Here is a 17,159-nt window from a genome sequence, read left to right as displayed (position 1 = left end):
CCCTTAAACAATAGCTGATTGGAACGTGCTTCCTGAATCGAATTTTCACTCTCTTAACATGGAACAGGCGCTACAAACGTTGTTGCTTCACTAGTGTGACGATTCGTGCACATGCACCGGTGCCACGGCGAGCCGGTCAGTGACTTTTCCTGGAGACGGTTGGCCGCGCCGTCCTGGCATCGGGTCGCAGCGGAGAGACATGACCATATTTGGTTGTGGCGGAGAAACATGACCATATATGGTAGCCGTCGATGGCCCTGCCGAACGACGCTTGAGTGTCCCCGTCATTATGCACCCCTCGAGAGCCACGGGGGAGTGGACAAAGGCGCGGCCACGGCTGAAGAAAGAAGCAAAGGCTTTAAAAGCGGAAGCCGACGGGAGGAAGGGGGGAGCGATCGGGGGCGAGCGGACGAGAGGGCCGGAGACGGAGCGAGGCAGAAGACTGGGGCTGCGCATTGACCTGAGCCCGGGGTCTAGCCGTCGCTAACGTTCGACCTTCGCCAACGCGCCTCCACGCCTGGCAGCTCATCCAACGACCAGCCGAGAACGAGGGCAGCACAGCCACGAGGAACTCCCAGCCCGGCCGCTGCAGACAACCAGCCATTCATCGAGCCCGTGCCACACCATGCTGACTCAGCCCCGGCGACGACGAGCCCAGCTTCTGTCCCGTAAGCAGCATCGAGCCAGATGCTTTAATTAAATCACTTCAAAATCATTCTGGAGTCTGTGCATCAATCTCCTCATGCCCAGTGTGGACCCAGGGCCATTTTAAGAAACTGGTTCATCACACTAGAAAGGAAGCGACCTTCCTGTACTTATTTTTAGTATGTATTGATATACAGCCAAACCCACTCATAACAATACAGCTTTTAACAATATATCGGGTATAGCAATGAACAGCCGCGGCACCGTCACCTTTGCAATGTGTTCTATGGTAAAATAAACCGCTTATAACAATGCTATCATACTAGATTGTCGGTTATAACAATTAAATGTAGTCATTTGGAGCCAACCCTCAAAAAAAAAAACTCACAAACGCAGCTACCACACCAGCCAAACTACGCTTACGGCGCAAAAAACGCGCGCGCGTATGCGGAGCCGCCCGCACAGCGGCCACAGCGGCTGCGAAAAGATCACGTGACGATGCATATGAGGCATATGAGGCGAGGGGCATGGGGTGAGCCGGAGAAGCTTGTATGACTCGGAGGAGGAGAAAAGACGGGCACTTTCCTCTGGGCAGAGGTAGAGAGGGTAGGGAGGCGCTTCCTTTTGTTGCATTTGTATCCGCGCGGGGAGCAGTCCATTCTGAGGGTGCGCCGCCCGTTGAAAACGCGCCACGGCATTTCAGCGTGGGCTGCCCCATCTTTCCCACTTTCTTTGGCTCCTGCTTCACGAGCTGCACATGTACTGAGGGCAGCGTACAGTGTCAAAGCACGTGCGTTGCCAGCGTGGTTTTTATCATCTGCCATCACCGGCCTCGGTCCTGCTGGTTCTGCACGCCCATCGGATTCCTCCCCAGAGTTCAACAATGGATGATTCTCCTTCATCAAGAAGCGCAGCCAGCGTAGCTCTACTGGATCAACTGCCGCAGAAGAGAAAGCAAGCGGCAATATCTTTGGAAACGAAGAGGAACATTTTGAGGGAGCAATGAGGTGGTGAAAAAGTGTGCAACTTAGTACGCAAGTACGGCCTGTCACAGCCGTCGGTTTCAACCATTATCCGCAACGCGCTCAAGATGACTGAAAACGAATGCCATGCTAGTGCTGGCCATGCTATGGAGGACGGCCGGAAGAGGATTCGGCATTGTGCCTACAAAGACGTGGAGGAGGCACTGTATCAGTGGTTCCTTGGCGCACGTGCTATGAACTTGCCAATTAGTGGCCCGATTTTAGCGGAGAAGGCGAAGCACTTTGCGTATATCTTTCAAAACACCGATTTCCAGCCTGGTGGTGGCTGGATTCAGCGCTTCAAGGAGAGGCACGGAATCGTCTACAAGGCAGTCGTGGGCAAGGCAGGGTCGCTCGATGTCAACGCTAGACGGAAGTGGTTGGGAAGAGACACTGCCGTACATCCGCGAAGCATATGCAGACCGGGACTTTCACAATGGTGACGAGACCGGGCTATTCTTCGAAATGCTTCCGTCGAAGACGCATGCACTCAAAGGCGATCCCTGTAAGGGCGGCAAGCAGAGCAAATTGCGGCCACCGTTTTCCTCTGTGCGAATATGGACGGCAGCGACAAGTGCCCCGCCTTCGTAATTGGAAAATCTAGGAATCCCCGCTCTTTCCGTGGCACTGCAAAGGATTCCAGTTCGTTACCGTGATAATAAGAAAGCGTGGATGACGCGTGAACTTTTTCGCGAGTGGCTGTGCGAGTTCGGTCAGCAGATGCAGCATGAAGGCAGGAAAATGGCGTTGGTCCTTGATAACTGTACTGCACACCAGACTGCCCAGAAGCTGTCGCATGTGAAAATTTTCTTCCTGCCGCCGAACACGACTGCAGGCTTGCAGCTCATGGACGCAGGCGTGATTGCATGCTTCAAGGCATTGTATCGCCGGCGTGTGTTGAGCAGGCTTGCTCTTAACCTGAACATTGCTGTGCGTAAATGCCGACCCACTCCCGACTTTAAGATTTCACTCCTGATGGCTGTTCAATTCATTTTTGGGGCATGGGCAGAAGTCAGCTCCTCCACCGCCATGAATTGCTTCCGAAAAGCGGGCTTCGCCGGGGATATCAGTGACGCGGAGGGTCGCGAAGCTCCTGCCGATGGAGCGATTACAGAACTTTGGTCTAGGGTGCACGGTGATGACGGCGACACGGAATGGCTTGAATTCTTGCACGCCGACGTTGCAGTCACCACAAACGAAGAATTGACTGACAAGGCGATCGTTGCAGCAGTCACCGGCACGGAAGACGATGACAGCAGCGAAGACGAAGATGAACCGGAGCCTGTACAAGTTGTCTCTCATCAGGAGGCCTCAAGAATGATAGAGTCCCTGCGGGACTTCATTTTTGCAAAAAAAAAACCTTTCACTCGGACATGTCCAACATTTGGATGCCCTCCAGAACGATGTCAGCAAGATTGCCGCGAAGCAGTGGAAACTCAGCGATTGCGGGTTTGTTTCAGCAAAGAAGTGAGAAGTGCAAGCTATTTTGCCCTATTTAAATGCTTTCAAGTTTTCATGTTTTCTTTTTTTTTCGGGCACTAAGGGATTTTTCAAGCTGAGAGGCAGCCGCAGCAACCTTCTCGTATTTTTTACAATGCCCCTTTCGGTGCCACCAAAACGATGCCTCGGCGGAGCTCGCATGTCACTTGCCGTCCATGACCCCTCTTTGCAGTTGTTACGCTTTTTTTCGTGCAACCCGTTTATAACAATTATCGGTTATAACAATGAAATTTTCGTGGCATTTGAACATTGTTATAAGTGGACTTGACTGTATTCGTCTTTGCTAGGGTGGGTATCTTTTAGATTTTATTTCGTTAAGTGTCACATGCAATGTATGTTTTTTTTCCACACGGTGTTCTGATTTGTGTTTTTGATGCCCCTCCTGCCTGGGATAATTTTGGCCTGCAGTACTGTGAAATAAATAAATAAATAAACCTGTCTTAACACTGGCGATAAGGGTGGGACCCTCATTCGATGTCAACACTGCAGCCGCCAAGGGAAGCTGAGACATCACTGGTGCCCACCTGCACAGCATGGCCGCCACCCCCACCGAGGCGTACATTGAAGCTTTTGACTTCCCCCACCCCGAGGACTGGGAAGATTACACACAGCGGTTCGAGCTTTTCCTGGAGGCGCATGGTTTACAAACATAACTGAACAAAGTGCGAAGGTAACATATGGATGAAGAAAAGATACACAAGGAGAGGAGCTAACTCGCAACTCAAGTTTATTCAAGATAAGTACACGTATAAATAGGAACACAAACAGCACAAAAAAACACACCAATCTTCATATTTCACACTATGCATTGAAATCAAATCACTAAGATCATCATTGCAACCCAGGTGCTGAGGCCAAAAAAGCAAATTTCCTATCAGTCAGTCCTACAGAAGTTTGACAGATACCATAGCGCTATTCAAGCGCATGTGAAGGGCTTCTGTGAGTTCACGAACCAACTGGTCATTGTGCCTAAAAAGGATGGTTGCGCTGCCAAAGAGCGGTGTGCACTGTTTCTTTTCCTTTTTGTCATTAGTACCGCATGTGAGGCAATGCTGCAGCAGGTTATTCAGGGAATCTCCCCAAAGTAACCTCGTGTGCTCTCCTAATCTTTCATGAATACAACGCCCGGTCTTGCGTATGTATAAAGCAGCACAGGAGAGTGGCAACTTGTAGAGAATCCCGACGCCCCTTGGAACGAACGGGGCTGTGTGCTTAATGATGCACTCATTTCTTTTTTCTTTTTCCACCACTCTCCCTCCAGCGCACCTGAGAATAGACTGCACCCAGCTTCCCAGGTGCAGAAAAGACCACCGAGGCGTTGTAGCACCCTGCTACATTTTTAAGCACATGCGCAATTCGGTGCACGTATGGTAGCGCTGCAACTCTTTTACGCTCTGTGACCAAGGGTTTTGGTCCTGGTGCAGCCTTGATCAACTTTAATAACCTGCCGTACGCTTGCATGATCACATGCTCAGGGTATCATGAAACAAATGCACACTGGTCTTTGGCAGGCACAATGACCAATTGGTTCGTGAACTCACGGAAGCCCTTCACATGTGCTTGAATAGTGCTAATTGTATCAGTCAAACTTCTGCAGGACTGACTGATAGGGAATTTGCATTTTTGGCCTCACCACCTGGGTTGCAAATGATGGTCTCAGTGGTTTGATTTCTATGTGTGGTGTCAACTACGAAGGTTGGTGGGTTTGTGTTTTTTTGTGCTATCTGTGTTCCTATACATACGTGTACTTATCTTGAATAAACTTGAGTTGCAAGTTAGCGCCTCACCTTGTGTATCTTTTCTTCATCCATATATTACCTTCGTGCTTTTTTCAGCTATGCATTTCAACCAACTCGTCTCCGATCTTCTGGGTATTAGTACAGACGATGGTAAGAAGTGGTACACATTCCTTAGTCATGCTCCAGCTGGTGACAGGGCTTGTTGTGTCTGCCCAACTCAAGGATACGCTGTTTGTAACAATGGGAGCACCTAGCCCTGAAGCCACGAGGCAATACGAGTTCCGCCGCCACGACCAGGCATGCGGAGAGCCCGCAGCCACACACCTTGCTGCCCTTCGAACCACGGCGCAGCATTGCCATATCACCGCCCACGACATCGCGCTTCGAGACCACTTTGTGTTCGGGTTGTGGAATGACAGGGTGATGCGACAACTTTTGGCCAAGAAAGAAGTGACCTCCGCTAGTGCTGCATCAGGGAATCAGCACGGATGTCAACAACGAGCAAGACACCACCGAAGGTGTCCTACAGTTGCCGAACATTCCTGTCCAGCGAACAGACTCTGCAGGAACAGGGGGTCCCCATGAATGACGTCTATGCCATTTCTGTGATGCCAAGCGTAGGGAATGTGGAGACACTGGTCACATGTTGAGAGTCTGCCGTCCTCAAAGGCCACAGGGCTACTGTCAGGACTGCGAAACTTACGGCAGGACGCCTTGCATGAGCATTTCGTACTGCAACGACCAAACGTCGACCGCTATCCACGATGTGCCTGCACCTGCCCGAAGGAAGATACATGTGACGGTGAAAATTGAAGGCAAGCCATGTCGAATGCAGGTGGTCAACCTTTTCACTCATCTCTGATGCCAAGCGGATGTTCCCAAATGCCCGTTTACCAACGCTGAAACTGCTTGATATGATGTAGCCAATCGCATAGCTGTGTACGGATATGGCACATTCAGACTTTTACGGCCTATTACGTCTTATCATTGTCCAAGCCTGCTTGGACAGGACTGGTTCCCCGAGCTTGGTATCAACATCAAACAGCCATTCCACTCGATTGCTGACATAGTTAGGTTCAGTGTTTGATGGGGTGTTACAAAGGGCCACCTGAGCAGTTTGCACTCAATCCTGAGGTTGCCCCAATTTAGGCATCAAGAATAGCTTTCGCATTTTGTCCAAAAACTGATGCAGAGATGGACAAGCTCATACAGCAAGGGATCCTGGAGCCCCTAACATCATCAACCCCTTGAAGGCTAATGGGGACGTCCGTATCTCTTCAGACTACAAGTGCACAATAAACAAAGCATAGCAGCAACATGCATATCCAGTACCGGTGGTCAGCCATCTGCTGGCATCCCTCCCTGGTGGAACCGTTTTTGCTACAGTGACTCATCGGGGAGCTTTCCATTTCCATAGACTTCAATTTGGGGTCAGCAATTGCACCCGGCATTCCTCAGTGTCTCATAGAAAACCTTCTGCGGGGAGTACGTAGGGTCAATGCGTACTCCGATGATGGGGCTTCACAAGAAGAGCTGCTCGGTCGCCTTCAAGAAGGTCTCGGACGATTCCAAGCTGTGGGGCTCAAGGTCAAGAAAGAAAAATGCCAACTCGAGGTCGCTCAAGTAGATTCTTTAGGGTTTTGAGTCGATGCCGAGGGAATTCATCAGACGCCTGAAAAGGCTCAAGTGATCATGAGTGCACCATGCCCAGTAGGTAAGACTGGGCTACACGCCTTCCTGGGGCTCCTCAACTTGTACCATGCGTTTCTTCCCCACAAGGCAGCTGTTGCAGAACCACTGCCCCGAATCTTGAACAAGAAAGCAACCTGGGGTCTCGGATCATACACAGCAGAGAGCATTTGATAATGTGAAGCGACTACTGTCATCCAACCAGGTCTTAACGCACTTGATGAAAAGAAAACACTTATCCTGGCTTGTGACGCCTCTTCATATGGGCTATGCTGAGCCACAAAATGCCTGATGGCAGGGAAGCACCAAACACGTTCTATTCAAGGATGCTGTCTACTACTGGGTGGAATTATGCTCAGATTGATAAAGAGGCACTTGCAGTAGTTGCAGGTGTAAAAAAGTTCCATGTCTACGTATTTTCCGCCCATTCCAGATCCACACAGACCACAAGCCACTTCTTGGGTTGTTCATGCCAGACGCCACAGGCGTTATCAACTCGAACTGGCCCATTTTTCTGAAAGGGTACTCTCTCCTCCACCAGCCTGGAAAACCATGCCGCAGAACAAACCAGCACCCTGATGATGCTCTTGGACACTCTTCCAGAACCTCCAGTCCATGCGGCTGACATACTCTGGCAAGGACCATTTCATATCCTATGTAATCAACTGGGCATGGAAGGGGTGGCCACCAAGGCCCAACATGAGTTCTGAGTTCACACCATTTCCGGCCAGGCAACATCAACTGTCGGCCCACAAAAGCTGTTTGCTGTGGGGTGACCACGTGGTGATTCCCCAGAAGCTACTCCTTGAAGCCTTGCATGCCGGGCATTGTTCGGATGAAGGCACTGGCCCGCAGTTATGTATGGTGGCCGGGAATCAGTGCAGCTATTGAGGAATGGGTGCGACAATGCTCTCCGTGTCAGGAGACACGGCCAGAGATGCCCAGAGCAACACACAGTCTGACAATGGGCCTCAGCTTATGTCTGCCTGGTTCTGGGGTTTCCTCAATGCCAACCTAATGCGCCACGTGACCTTTTCATCTTTCTACAAATGGCCAAGCTGAAAGGAAGGTGCAAACCACCAAGGAGGCAGGGAGGTTGGACTAGCAGATTTCATAATGCAACATGCAACCCCAAACAGAGGCACAGGACATTCACCAGCCAAACTTTTGAGGGGCCATACTGGACCGACCGCATCCAGACAGGGCCCCACACAAGTCCTCCCAGCATACAGGACAGCTGCCGATGCAAAGTTCATTCCAGCCTTAAGACCCTGTTTTTGCACACAACTATGGTCAGGGTCCTCCATGGCTCGCCCCTGGGATAGCGCAAGCCACAGGCCCAATCTCCTATGAAGTTACTCTACTCTTCTAGATAGTCGAGTGTTGCGCGTTGTCCAGCTCCATCGCCGGCCCATGTGGGGGACCAGTGCCCACAGAACCACAGCCAGACAGTCACCGGAAGTTTATCCCATGCAAGGGACACCACTAGACAAAAGGGAGCAGATGATACAGCCACACCACAAATTGTGCCAATGGGCCTGCTGATCGCTCACAGCAAGCTCAGAGGGCCCACCTGAGGGACTCTGGCCGACAGCAGAGTCCAAGGGACGTTGTGTTCCCAATCAAGTGGTGTGCAAGACTGGCAACAATGAGCAAGTAGACCCATTTTGGGCTGCCTTGCTCAGTGCGACCTTTACCTCTGGCGCAGCTGGAGCCGTGACCAAGTTTAATAGAAGTTGTGATGAACCTGACTTAGCGCAACTAATATACACATTCTCACGTGCTGCGCATTGCACATCGTCGTCTCCATCAACTGATACTACTATCCAACTAATATCGCCACCTGACGTGCGGATGACCCAGCAAAGCAAAACAATGAGCCTACACAGCCTGAGACACCAACAGAGCTGCACTCAAATTTCGCATTAGGGAGAATCGTAATCATCATTATAATTTTTTAAAAAAGGATCATACTTTTATAGCTGCACCTGCTTACTCTAATAAAACACCAACACCAAGCTTCAACACCACCATTCTTATTTCATGATGGATTCTGATGAAAATTTGAGCTTTAGTAACGCTCGCAAACTTAAGTGCACAAATATACAGCATTATATCAGCAAGTTTTTTTCTACAAATTTTTTCTCTCCTAGACCTTGTGGAAAGCCTGCAGGCTCGACAAAATGGTAGAAGACTGGTTCAGCATTCACTGCATTTCTGAATGCGTGCTACGTGGAATGGAGACCTACTCCGCAAGGTGAGCAAATCTATTAGAAAATTGGAAAGGAGAAAAACGCTGGTTTTCCAAGCAGTTCCTCGATGCACAGTGCCACTGCTCGTCATGAAACAATTTTTTCAGAGTGCTTCCCCGTTGATTTGAGCAATGAAACTTTGGGGCTGCATAAAAAAAAACGAGATGCACTGGTGGATATGGTGATATTAAAAAATCCAATTTTCTGTTTTTTTTTTCTGCTCTATGAAAGCAATGTTCCCCCAGGGTACATTTTGAAACTTGATTTTTTTTTGTGCGTATGGCTTCAATGTTTACTTGTGGACTTGTAGAAAATGTGGCAGCCTTACTTTCTGGCACAAACCATCTCAATTACAAAAGGGGCCACTCCTTTGAGTGCAGCACAGTGGGGTGCAGTAGAACTTTCTGACGGGCTAGTTGGTACATCTCTATTAAACAGCATGCGCTAATAGGATGTACACAGGAAACTTGGAGACAGAGGAAAGAAGCGGTTCTTTCCTCTGTCTCCAAGTTTCCTGTGTACGTCCTATTAGCGCACACTGTTTAATAGTAGGGTGCACATGACAGGCATCAAACAAATGACTCAGGATCACATGCACAGGTTAACCACTGCATGTGCAGGCCAGCTTGATGACTCACCCGAGTGCGGTGACACCCACTGCAGCGTCTTCGGCTTCCTCCCTCTGGGGGCTCTTGACAAAGTTGCGGCACGATGCCAGCTTGGACTCCAGGGTCTGCCAGGAGGGAAGGCGGGGTGGGGGTGGGGGGAGGGTGGAGGGGAGGAGACAGACACCCATGTGGGGGGAAGAGAGCACCCAGGCCACTGTTGGTTTCCACAGGGTGACACGATGGGCATGCACACACTCACATGCCAGAGTCTCCAACAAAGCCAATGGTGCCTACCAATCAGCCATGATAGTCGGCTGACACCATTTGATCAAGTTGCATCAAACTATGAGATGCACTTTTGGAAGCCACGCTGCAGTCAGTGTGTGTGCTGAGACAGGCATACAACACTTAAGTAATAAGAGCTACAGCCGCAGCACATACCAAGTGGCCCCTTTAAGTGTGGCCAGAAATGACAACACCGGCTGTGGAAGCTTTTTGCCTGGGCACCATGGAAAGTGGATATTTACACCACAGCACGAGGTGCCATTAAAAGCCACACACAAAACGAATCCGCCGCCCCCCCCACACACACACACTGGCAGCAACTTACTGAGAACAATGGGGTACTGCACAAGGCTAACCTCCTCCATTTGTTGAAATTCGGGCTTGTTGGTTCATACTACGGAGCAATAGGACAAACAGGACAAGGGACCAAGAAGGAGTAGACAACACAGTGTCTACTCATTCTTGGTCCCTGGTCTCTGGCTCTGAACTCTTCCATCTGGCTGGTGCAATGCCAGGAACATGCCCCTAGGCTACAGCTGCCAGAAATGATGTCTCAGTCCTGTCTGGCACACATCGGCTCAGAAGTTGCTTTTCTTTGCACTGTACAAAAAGGTAATTAAAAGCATGAACCCCCCTGTTGTTTACAGTCCACCAGAGGGCTTTGCAGTGCATCACATCTTGGTACTGTGGAAGAGCGCTTGAGTAAACCTGAAAGGGGCAGCAAACTGGCTAGACAGTAAACAGTTTAACTGCAGCATGGCACTTAAGACCCTCATCACAATAGGTTGCTGCATGTACCATGGTGTTGAGAGTCAGTTGCTCTGCACTGCTGAAAAAACTTAGACACACTACAGATGGTGCCACTGGTGATTTATGTCAAGTCCACCCGAGAAGAGAACCTCAACTCAATGCCAGCTAGCCGTTCAGCACCTTCAGTGCAGACACCTCAAGTAAACAAAGGTACAACGGAAAAAAAAAGACCACTTTTAATCAGCACCTGAGTAGTGGTACAAGAGAGAAGGTGCCAATGCAGCAGCAGCAATCTTTGGTGGGAAAACAGCAAAACGAACAAAAGTACTAAGACAGAGGGAAGGCATAGCAGGTGTTGCTTACGGATTTCGCTAGCGACTTCGTTTTTGCTTCAAACAGAACAGTGTCTAGAGGGGTGGCAGAAACAGAAACAGAAGCATGCAAGCACTGTCCATATACAATGGCTACAAACATAGCACATACAGCATTTTTTGCTGTGTCATTCATAAACACTCATGAATCAAGGAGGACCATTTGCCCGTCAAGAACCTCCCATGAAGCTGCAAACCAATACCTGAGAATGACATTCTTGGCTCGTGTGCTGCCATGTGGGTTTATATCTATTTTTCCAACCAAAAAAGTGGGATATTCTGCAAGACATTTCTGAGATTACCTCTGAGCAATTCTGGCGAGATTTTGTGCTCAACTGGTCATAATCGGGTGAAAATTGTTTATTGCTTTTCAGGCACCATCTGCACTACAATGTATGCATGATAACATTAAATCTGGACATGTAGCATCAGTTACAAACTTGTGGCATGGGTACTTTGCAAACAGATGCTAATCAGAAAGCAGCCTTTTCTTTATAGGAAATCCATTTGTGAGCTGCCCCCCAAGACAGGCTAGTGTGACCAACAGTTGTTGTGACACAGTAGAATGACGATACTGGGCTAGGATGGGCATGCAAGGCTGCAGCAAATGAGCACCACCTTGTTGGTACCATCTGACCAGCTCAAGATGCCTTTTAATATTATTACTACGTGTTAATACCTCATGTGCAAACTACAAATATTTGCTGCACTGGCTAGTTTACCAATTAATGTTATCGCAGTGCTCACAAAAAAAAAGATGCACAACAAGCGCTACAAGGTCTTTGCCAATTAGGAAAGCAGTAGCATGCCAGTATGTGGCATGTTACCAAGCTCTGCACCATAAAGGGGCACTCTGACATTTTTTTTCCCCCTGCCGATTATGGTGATCCAAATGAATGCAATTCAGAGACCAAAGTGAAAAAGAATGATAGAAATTGGCATATGCAAGTGAGAACATTTGAAATACAAGCAGGTAAACAGACTGGATTGCACAGCAATGATATTGGGCACACATGCAGGGGAAGCCTAGTTAACCTTGTTTGTTGACTGCGCTTTCTCTTTTCCACTGCCTCCTCAGCACATGCGCAGCCAAGAGACAAGCAGCATTATTTTTCACAAGTTATGTCCTGCTGCAGTGGACGATGATCCTGTCCCAATAAATCCACCTTGGAATTACCCGAAGGCTGCAATGGCCCAGTCAAGAACTGCTAGCCTGACAGTGAATTTATTTGGTCACAGATTGGGCAATGGCTGATAACGAGAGCAGCATTGACTGCTTTATACTGTCAGGACTGCCTCGCAAGAGTCACGAAGCGATAGATATGGTGGAGCACCACTGCGTCAAACCAATCAACAGCGCCACATGTGACAAGTTTTGGCACAAGAGATCAAAGGAATGGGAAGAGAACATTAGCTGGGTAGCCGCCATCGCTGCAACCATTTCGACCATCTCTAGGCACATCAGTCATACCTGGATGCAGCCTCCTGAATAAACCGGTGTGAGACCCGCAGCGACCGAATCAGCGGGCTTGCATCGGCACTGGCTTGGCTTGAGCCAGCAGTTGGAATTATCGGAATTGACGGGGTCGAATCACCCAGCTCTTACTGTCACTGTTTTCTATTGGGTTAGCTGGCATCTGGCAGCATAGCCACTACCTAAAATATTTAATATTATAATCACACTGGGTGATGAGACATCACTGAGACAACCTCAAAATCATACTGCCAAAATCGGCAGCCTGACAACGCATGCAGCCCAATAAACCGGGACGTGCCTGAACTAAGGGCACATACTGTCAGTGTAAAATTAAACAGAAAGAAGGCAAATGAAATGGGAAAAGAAAAAAATTTACTGAATGCTAGCAGACTGGATTTTTACTGGAAGTAAAGGACACACCATCATCATCATCATCATCAGCCCCCTGCTACGATAGGCCTCCCTGGGAGTCCAGTCCTTTGACACCATTCAACCGTGCAAAAGCAAACTGAGCGCATTGCACCTAGCAGAGATTCCTTTGTCTCAGGCGAATTTAGCATCACTCATGTCGTAAACACTTTGGTATGCCACATAGTAATCGCAGTAAATAATATTTCACGAGACAGTGAGTCTAATAGCATGTGTCCACCATTTCTCAGCAAACAGATTTTCTGAATGGTGCAAACATTGTTTTTCCGCCACAAGTTCAAGCGTAATATGCCTCTTCCCAATAGAAATTGACTCCATAATCTTTCGCAGGTTTGCTTCACAAGTCCTGGCATTTTGATCTCGCTATTTTCATCAAATGTGACACTTTGTACGAAATTTTACACACCCCTGTAAAAAATTAACCACTGGTACTTTGGGCTGGAAAAGTAACAAATTAATTAACATAGGGGGAAATTATTTGTTTAAGATGGAAGGAAGGGTTGGGGCAAGAAAAACAGCAATGCTCTGCCATGCTTGAAATAGCCCCTTTTGAAAGTTAGCCTTTGTGAATGAGCAGTGAGCTGTGCCAGCCTCAGGGGGATCAACCACTTTGCAACGGTGACTTGGCCTGCATTTGCTACAAACCTCCTCGTGCACCAAAACGGGATGAGAGATGCATTTGGCTTACCTAGCTGGCTCACAAGCCACCACAACTACAACGTTCTCCTTTTAAGGATTATTTCTGTTCCTCACAGGAGACCAGCATTTCTTGCTTCTTCATTCATTCTGCACAGCTGCAAGTGATACTGGCTGCAAGTGATTTTTGTTTGCTAATGCTTGTTGTCTAACCACTGTTGCCTACACAGGCAGCAGAGTAAAAGATACTCTTATTCCTGGATAATGTGGTAACTACGCTTGTAATTTTGCCAAACACTCATCACATGCGACAATGACTGAAGAGGGTCAGCCAGGGCAAATCCTCCGCAGTGCAGTTTCCTCCGTGCTGAAGACAAAGCAGATGCTGACAGAAAGCAGTTCACACCTCCTGTCAACAAGTACAAGAAGCGAGTGCCAATAAATGTCTCTGTCTTGAGGCCCATTTTTCAAAAATCCTGGTGGGCTTGCATCATCTGGGTTGTTACAACTTCACCCCCCTCTTGTTGTTTAGAAAATGGGGTTACAAATACCTGCACTGCCAATGCATGTTCAAGTCCTCAGATGACACACTTCCTGAATTCAGCACTGAGTAAAATCACATGCACAAAAACAAACCAAAAGTGAACAACAGAAAGGGGCCCTAGTGGTTGCTAGCTCGATCGGCACGCAGGTGGGGAGTCGCAAACAAGCTTCCGTCTGCTGCCGTGGTGCTCTGGCGTCGACGCGGTGTTGCAGCGGCCACTGTTACCATGGTCTGAAAGCAGAGGAGTCCATGTCGCATTCTACACTTGGTCCATGGCCTCGAGACAATGAAGGCGCCGCAACACAAACGCACCACCTCCCAACAAATGGCCACCAAATAGTCCGTTTCATTGGCCAGTGCAACTGAGCTAAGCCTACACTTGTGAGCATGAGAAGAGGCAGCTGGAAACCCCAGTCTGGTGAGGGGGCACGCTTCCACAGACATGCCCACATCTGTGCCTTCAAGAGCACCTTGGCCCGGCTGATGCAGTCTCAGCACCTTTTTATTTCTTCCAAAAACTTATGCTTGGCACATATGACAAGGCATTCCCTTGACAACAGTGCTACAGTCGATTCCATGTTTTTCGGCCCCACACCAGACGACTGGATCCCTTAATGCGATACAGCGCGAATAAAGACGGGGACGAAGCGAGACAAGACACCTAGTGGGATAAGATCGCCCAAACAGCTGCTGCTGCTGCCAAGCCCACCCAGCAACAGCACGCCACAAGCAAAGCCTTTCCTTCCAGTCATGCCACATTCCCTCACAACAGCCTTCCGTCATGTCTGCGCCAAACCCCACAGAAGACCATTCACGGGTGCCTGCAGAGCACGGCCCTGAGAGCAGCTTCCATGGTCTGCAGTGACCACAATTAACTAAGGATGCGAGGAATCCTTATAATTTCCAGGAAAACAACAGACAAGCGCACACCTCCTTGCCGTGGTGCATAAACAGGTCATCTCAGTGTTACTGATGGATCACTTATGTTATCATGAATATGAAAGGCTTCTAAAATTTCATGTTCTAGCTGGTCTTTAAGTTTGCCGGGGATGACAGTGTTAGAAGGAGTGCATGTGCCTTCCTCCAATGATCACTGCAATGGAAATTACTGTGCTCACTTAAGTAGAACATGTTGGGGGGCTAGTTGGTGCATATCAAGAGAACTAACAGGTGCCAAATCAGACAGCAAGAGAGACTTTACAGGCGCAACTTTCAACTGTTTATTTTTTGCAGCGTGAGCGAGTGCCTATAAGCAGGTGTACATCAAGAGGGTAAGGAGAACCCACCCATGCGCACAAGGAAATGCGTTTCAGGAAGAAACAGCAGCCCACACATGTCTCACCTCATTCTTTCTAAGAAAACACTTTCATTCTTATACATGATGATTGAAGGGGTGCTTACACAATCACTAGCCTTTTCACAAGGGTGTGGTTGCGGGCTAGTTGGTATAACATAGCTGAAAAGGGAGCAGCGCGAACACAGGACGAAGAGAGGAACGTAGGCAGCGCCTGTGTCGTACGTTCCTCTCTTCGTCCTGTGTTCGCGCTGTTCCCTTTTCAGCACTAGCCTTTTCTCTGATAAGGAAAGCCTGGATCTTATCATTACTCCTTTTTAAGATATTGCTGTCTTTCAGCCTGGCCACCCGAGTGCTCTTGTCTTCTTTACTGGGAATTTGGAGCTTTTTTCCAGAGTTCCTGACTTGTTTGGCAAATGCTTCAGAGGCACCTGGCAAGCTACTGACAGCACGTATTTGCGGCTGCCTCTCAAAGATCCTTTTCTGGACAATCACTGCTTTTCAGCATCTCAAATCCGCCACCTGAGCGTTTTTCATAAATGTCCAAGATTTATATTACTCTATCCCGCATGGAAACCTTCTCCAAGATGTCCGAGACGAAATTGCTGGCACAGACAAGATAAGCTTACAGAATTCCTCTGAGATCAGCATAGAGAACTTTATTACCTTGCTTGAATTCTACCTGAAATCGTCAGCGATATCCTTCGAGGGAAAGCCGCATAAAGGAAAACCTGACAGAAAAGGCAATACTCAAAATTCTAAGGTATGTGGACGACTACCTCATCATATTAGATGCTTCCTCAGAAAGCAATATTGAAGGCTTCGTGCCCGAGATTGTCAATATGTTCACCGCAGAGTCTAACGGCCTGAAGTTTACATGGGAACTCCCTCAGGGTAACAGCATCCAGTTCCTGGATCTTCAGATCATCACCTTTGGTCAATCCAGTCGCAATCTGTGCAACCCGCACACGAAAACAAGTACAACCAGCACACAAAAAAAAGGTCTTCCATACGAAAGCGCTCACTCCAAACTGATAAAGCGTGGAATTATAGCACCACTTCTTCGAGCGGCGCTCAACAAGAGCTATCCGCAGTTCATAAAAAAAAACATCTTCAAAACCCAGATCCCCCATACGGATCGAAACCAAGATCACCTGTATCTTTTTGCAATTTTCGAAACCCACCTTTCCCCTTTTCGACTGACCAAGGAACTACTGAATGAAGGGCAGTTACGTTTCCTGGACATGACAATCATCACTCGTGGCGAGCACCTCTGCTGGCACTATGAGCCTCGAGCTCGCGAAAGTTTTCTGCCATACACCTCCGCGCACTACAAGATCGTCAAAAGGCAGGTCGTCTCAGGAAACATCAAGAATGCCATCACCAGGTCGTGCAAGCACCAATTGCAGGAAAGTTTCCTAGCGCGGATTGAACGGCTGGAGTTAGATGGATTTCCAAAATCTGTCTTGTACAGTGTTGCTGAAGAATTATTGAACGGCTGCCGAAATCCTACGAACCGCAAAAAATTTGAGCAAAGGAATGGACAGTAAGTCGCAGTCATCCCGTACATTCGTTCTCACACAAACTCAAGCACGTTGCACGCAGAGTGGGAGTACATGTGATGCTTAGTGCCCCATGCAAGCTGCCGCATCTGTGCAAAAAGGTGAACTCTTCGGGCCCCCGAAGGGTTGCATGCAGCAAAAGGCATGAGAAGCATTTTGTTGATTGCTGTACCCTGGTGGCTTATGAGGTGCCCTTTTCTTGCGGAACCTCGTACGTTGGTCAGACGGGGCGCCGTACAAATGATCGCCCCAGGGAGCACCGCCTCATCCTTGGAGGACATTGTTCCCAAAAGCGACCTGGTCTTACACTACAGATTGTGCGAGAACTGCGTCCCCCTTTTTCAACAGTGCAAAAT

At 48.6% G+C, this 17,159-nt stretch overlaps 1 protein-coding gene across 1 annotated transcript in view; it reads right to left on the bottom strand.

The window, feature by feature from the left end:
- The window catches only part of LOC144111990 (uncharacterized), a 38,066-nt gene extending 22,657 nt beyond the window's left edge, over positions 1–15,409 (bottom strand). The window contains exons 1-2 of the mRNA XM_077645077.1: positions 10,854–15,409; positions 9,486–9,580 (exon numbers count right to left, since the gene is read on the bottom strand). Coding sequence (XP_077501203.1) covers positions 9,486–9,580; positions 10,854–10,997 — 239 coding nt within the window. The 5' untranslated portion in view covers positions 10,998–15,409. The remainder of the gene's footprint in view (positions 1–9,485; positions 9,581–10,853) is intronic.
- Positions 15,410–17,159: the final 1,750 nt, after the last annotated feature.

This window comes from Amblyomma americanum, unplaced genomic scaffold (genome assembly GCF_052857255.1).
Source record: "Amblyomma americanum isolate KBUSLIRL-KWMA unplaced genomic scaffold, ASM5285725v1 scaffold_24, whole genome shotgun sequence".
Lineage (NCBI taxonomy): Eukaryota > Metazoa > Arthropoda > Arachnida > Ixodida > Ixodidae > Amblyomma > Amblyomma americanum.
The sequence above is the reverse complement of the archived record's forward strand: the minus strand, read 5'-3'. Positions and strand labels throughout refer to the sequence as shown.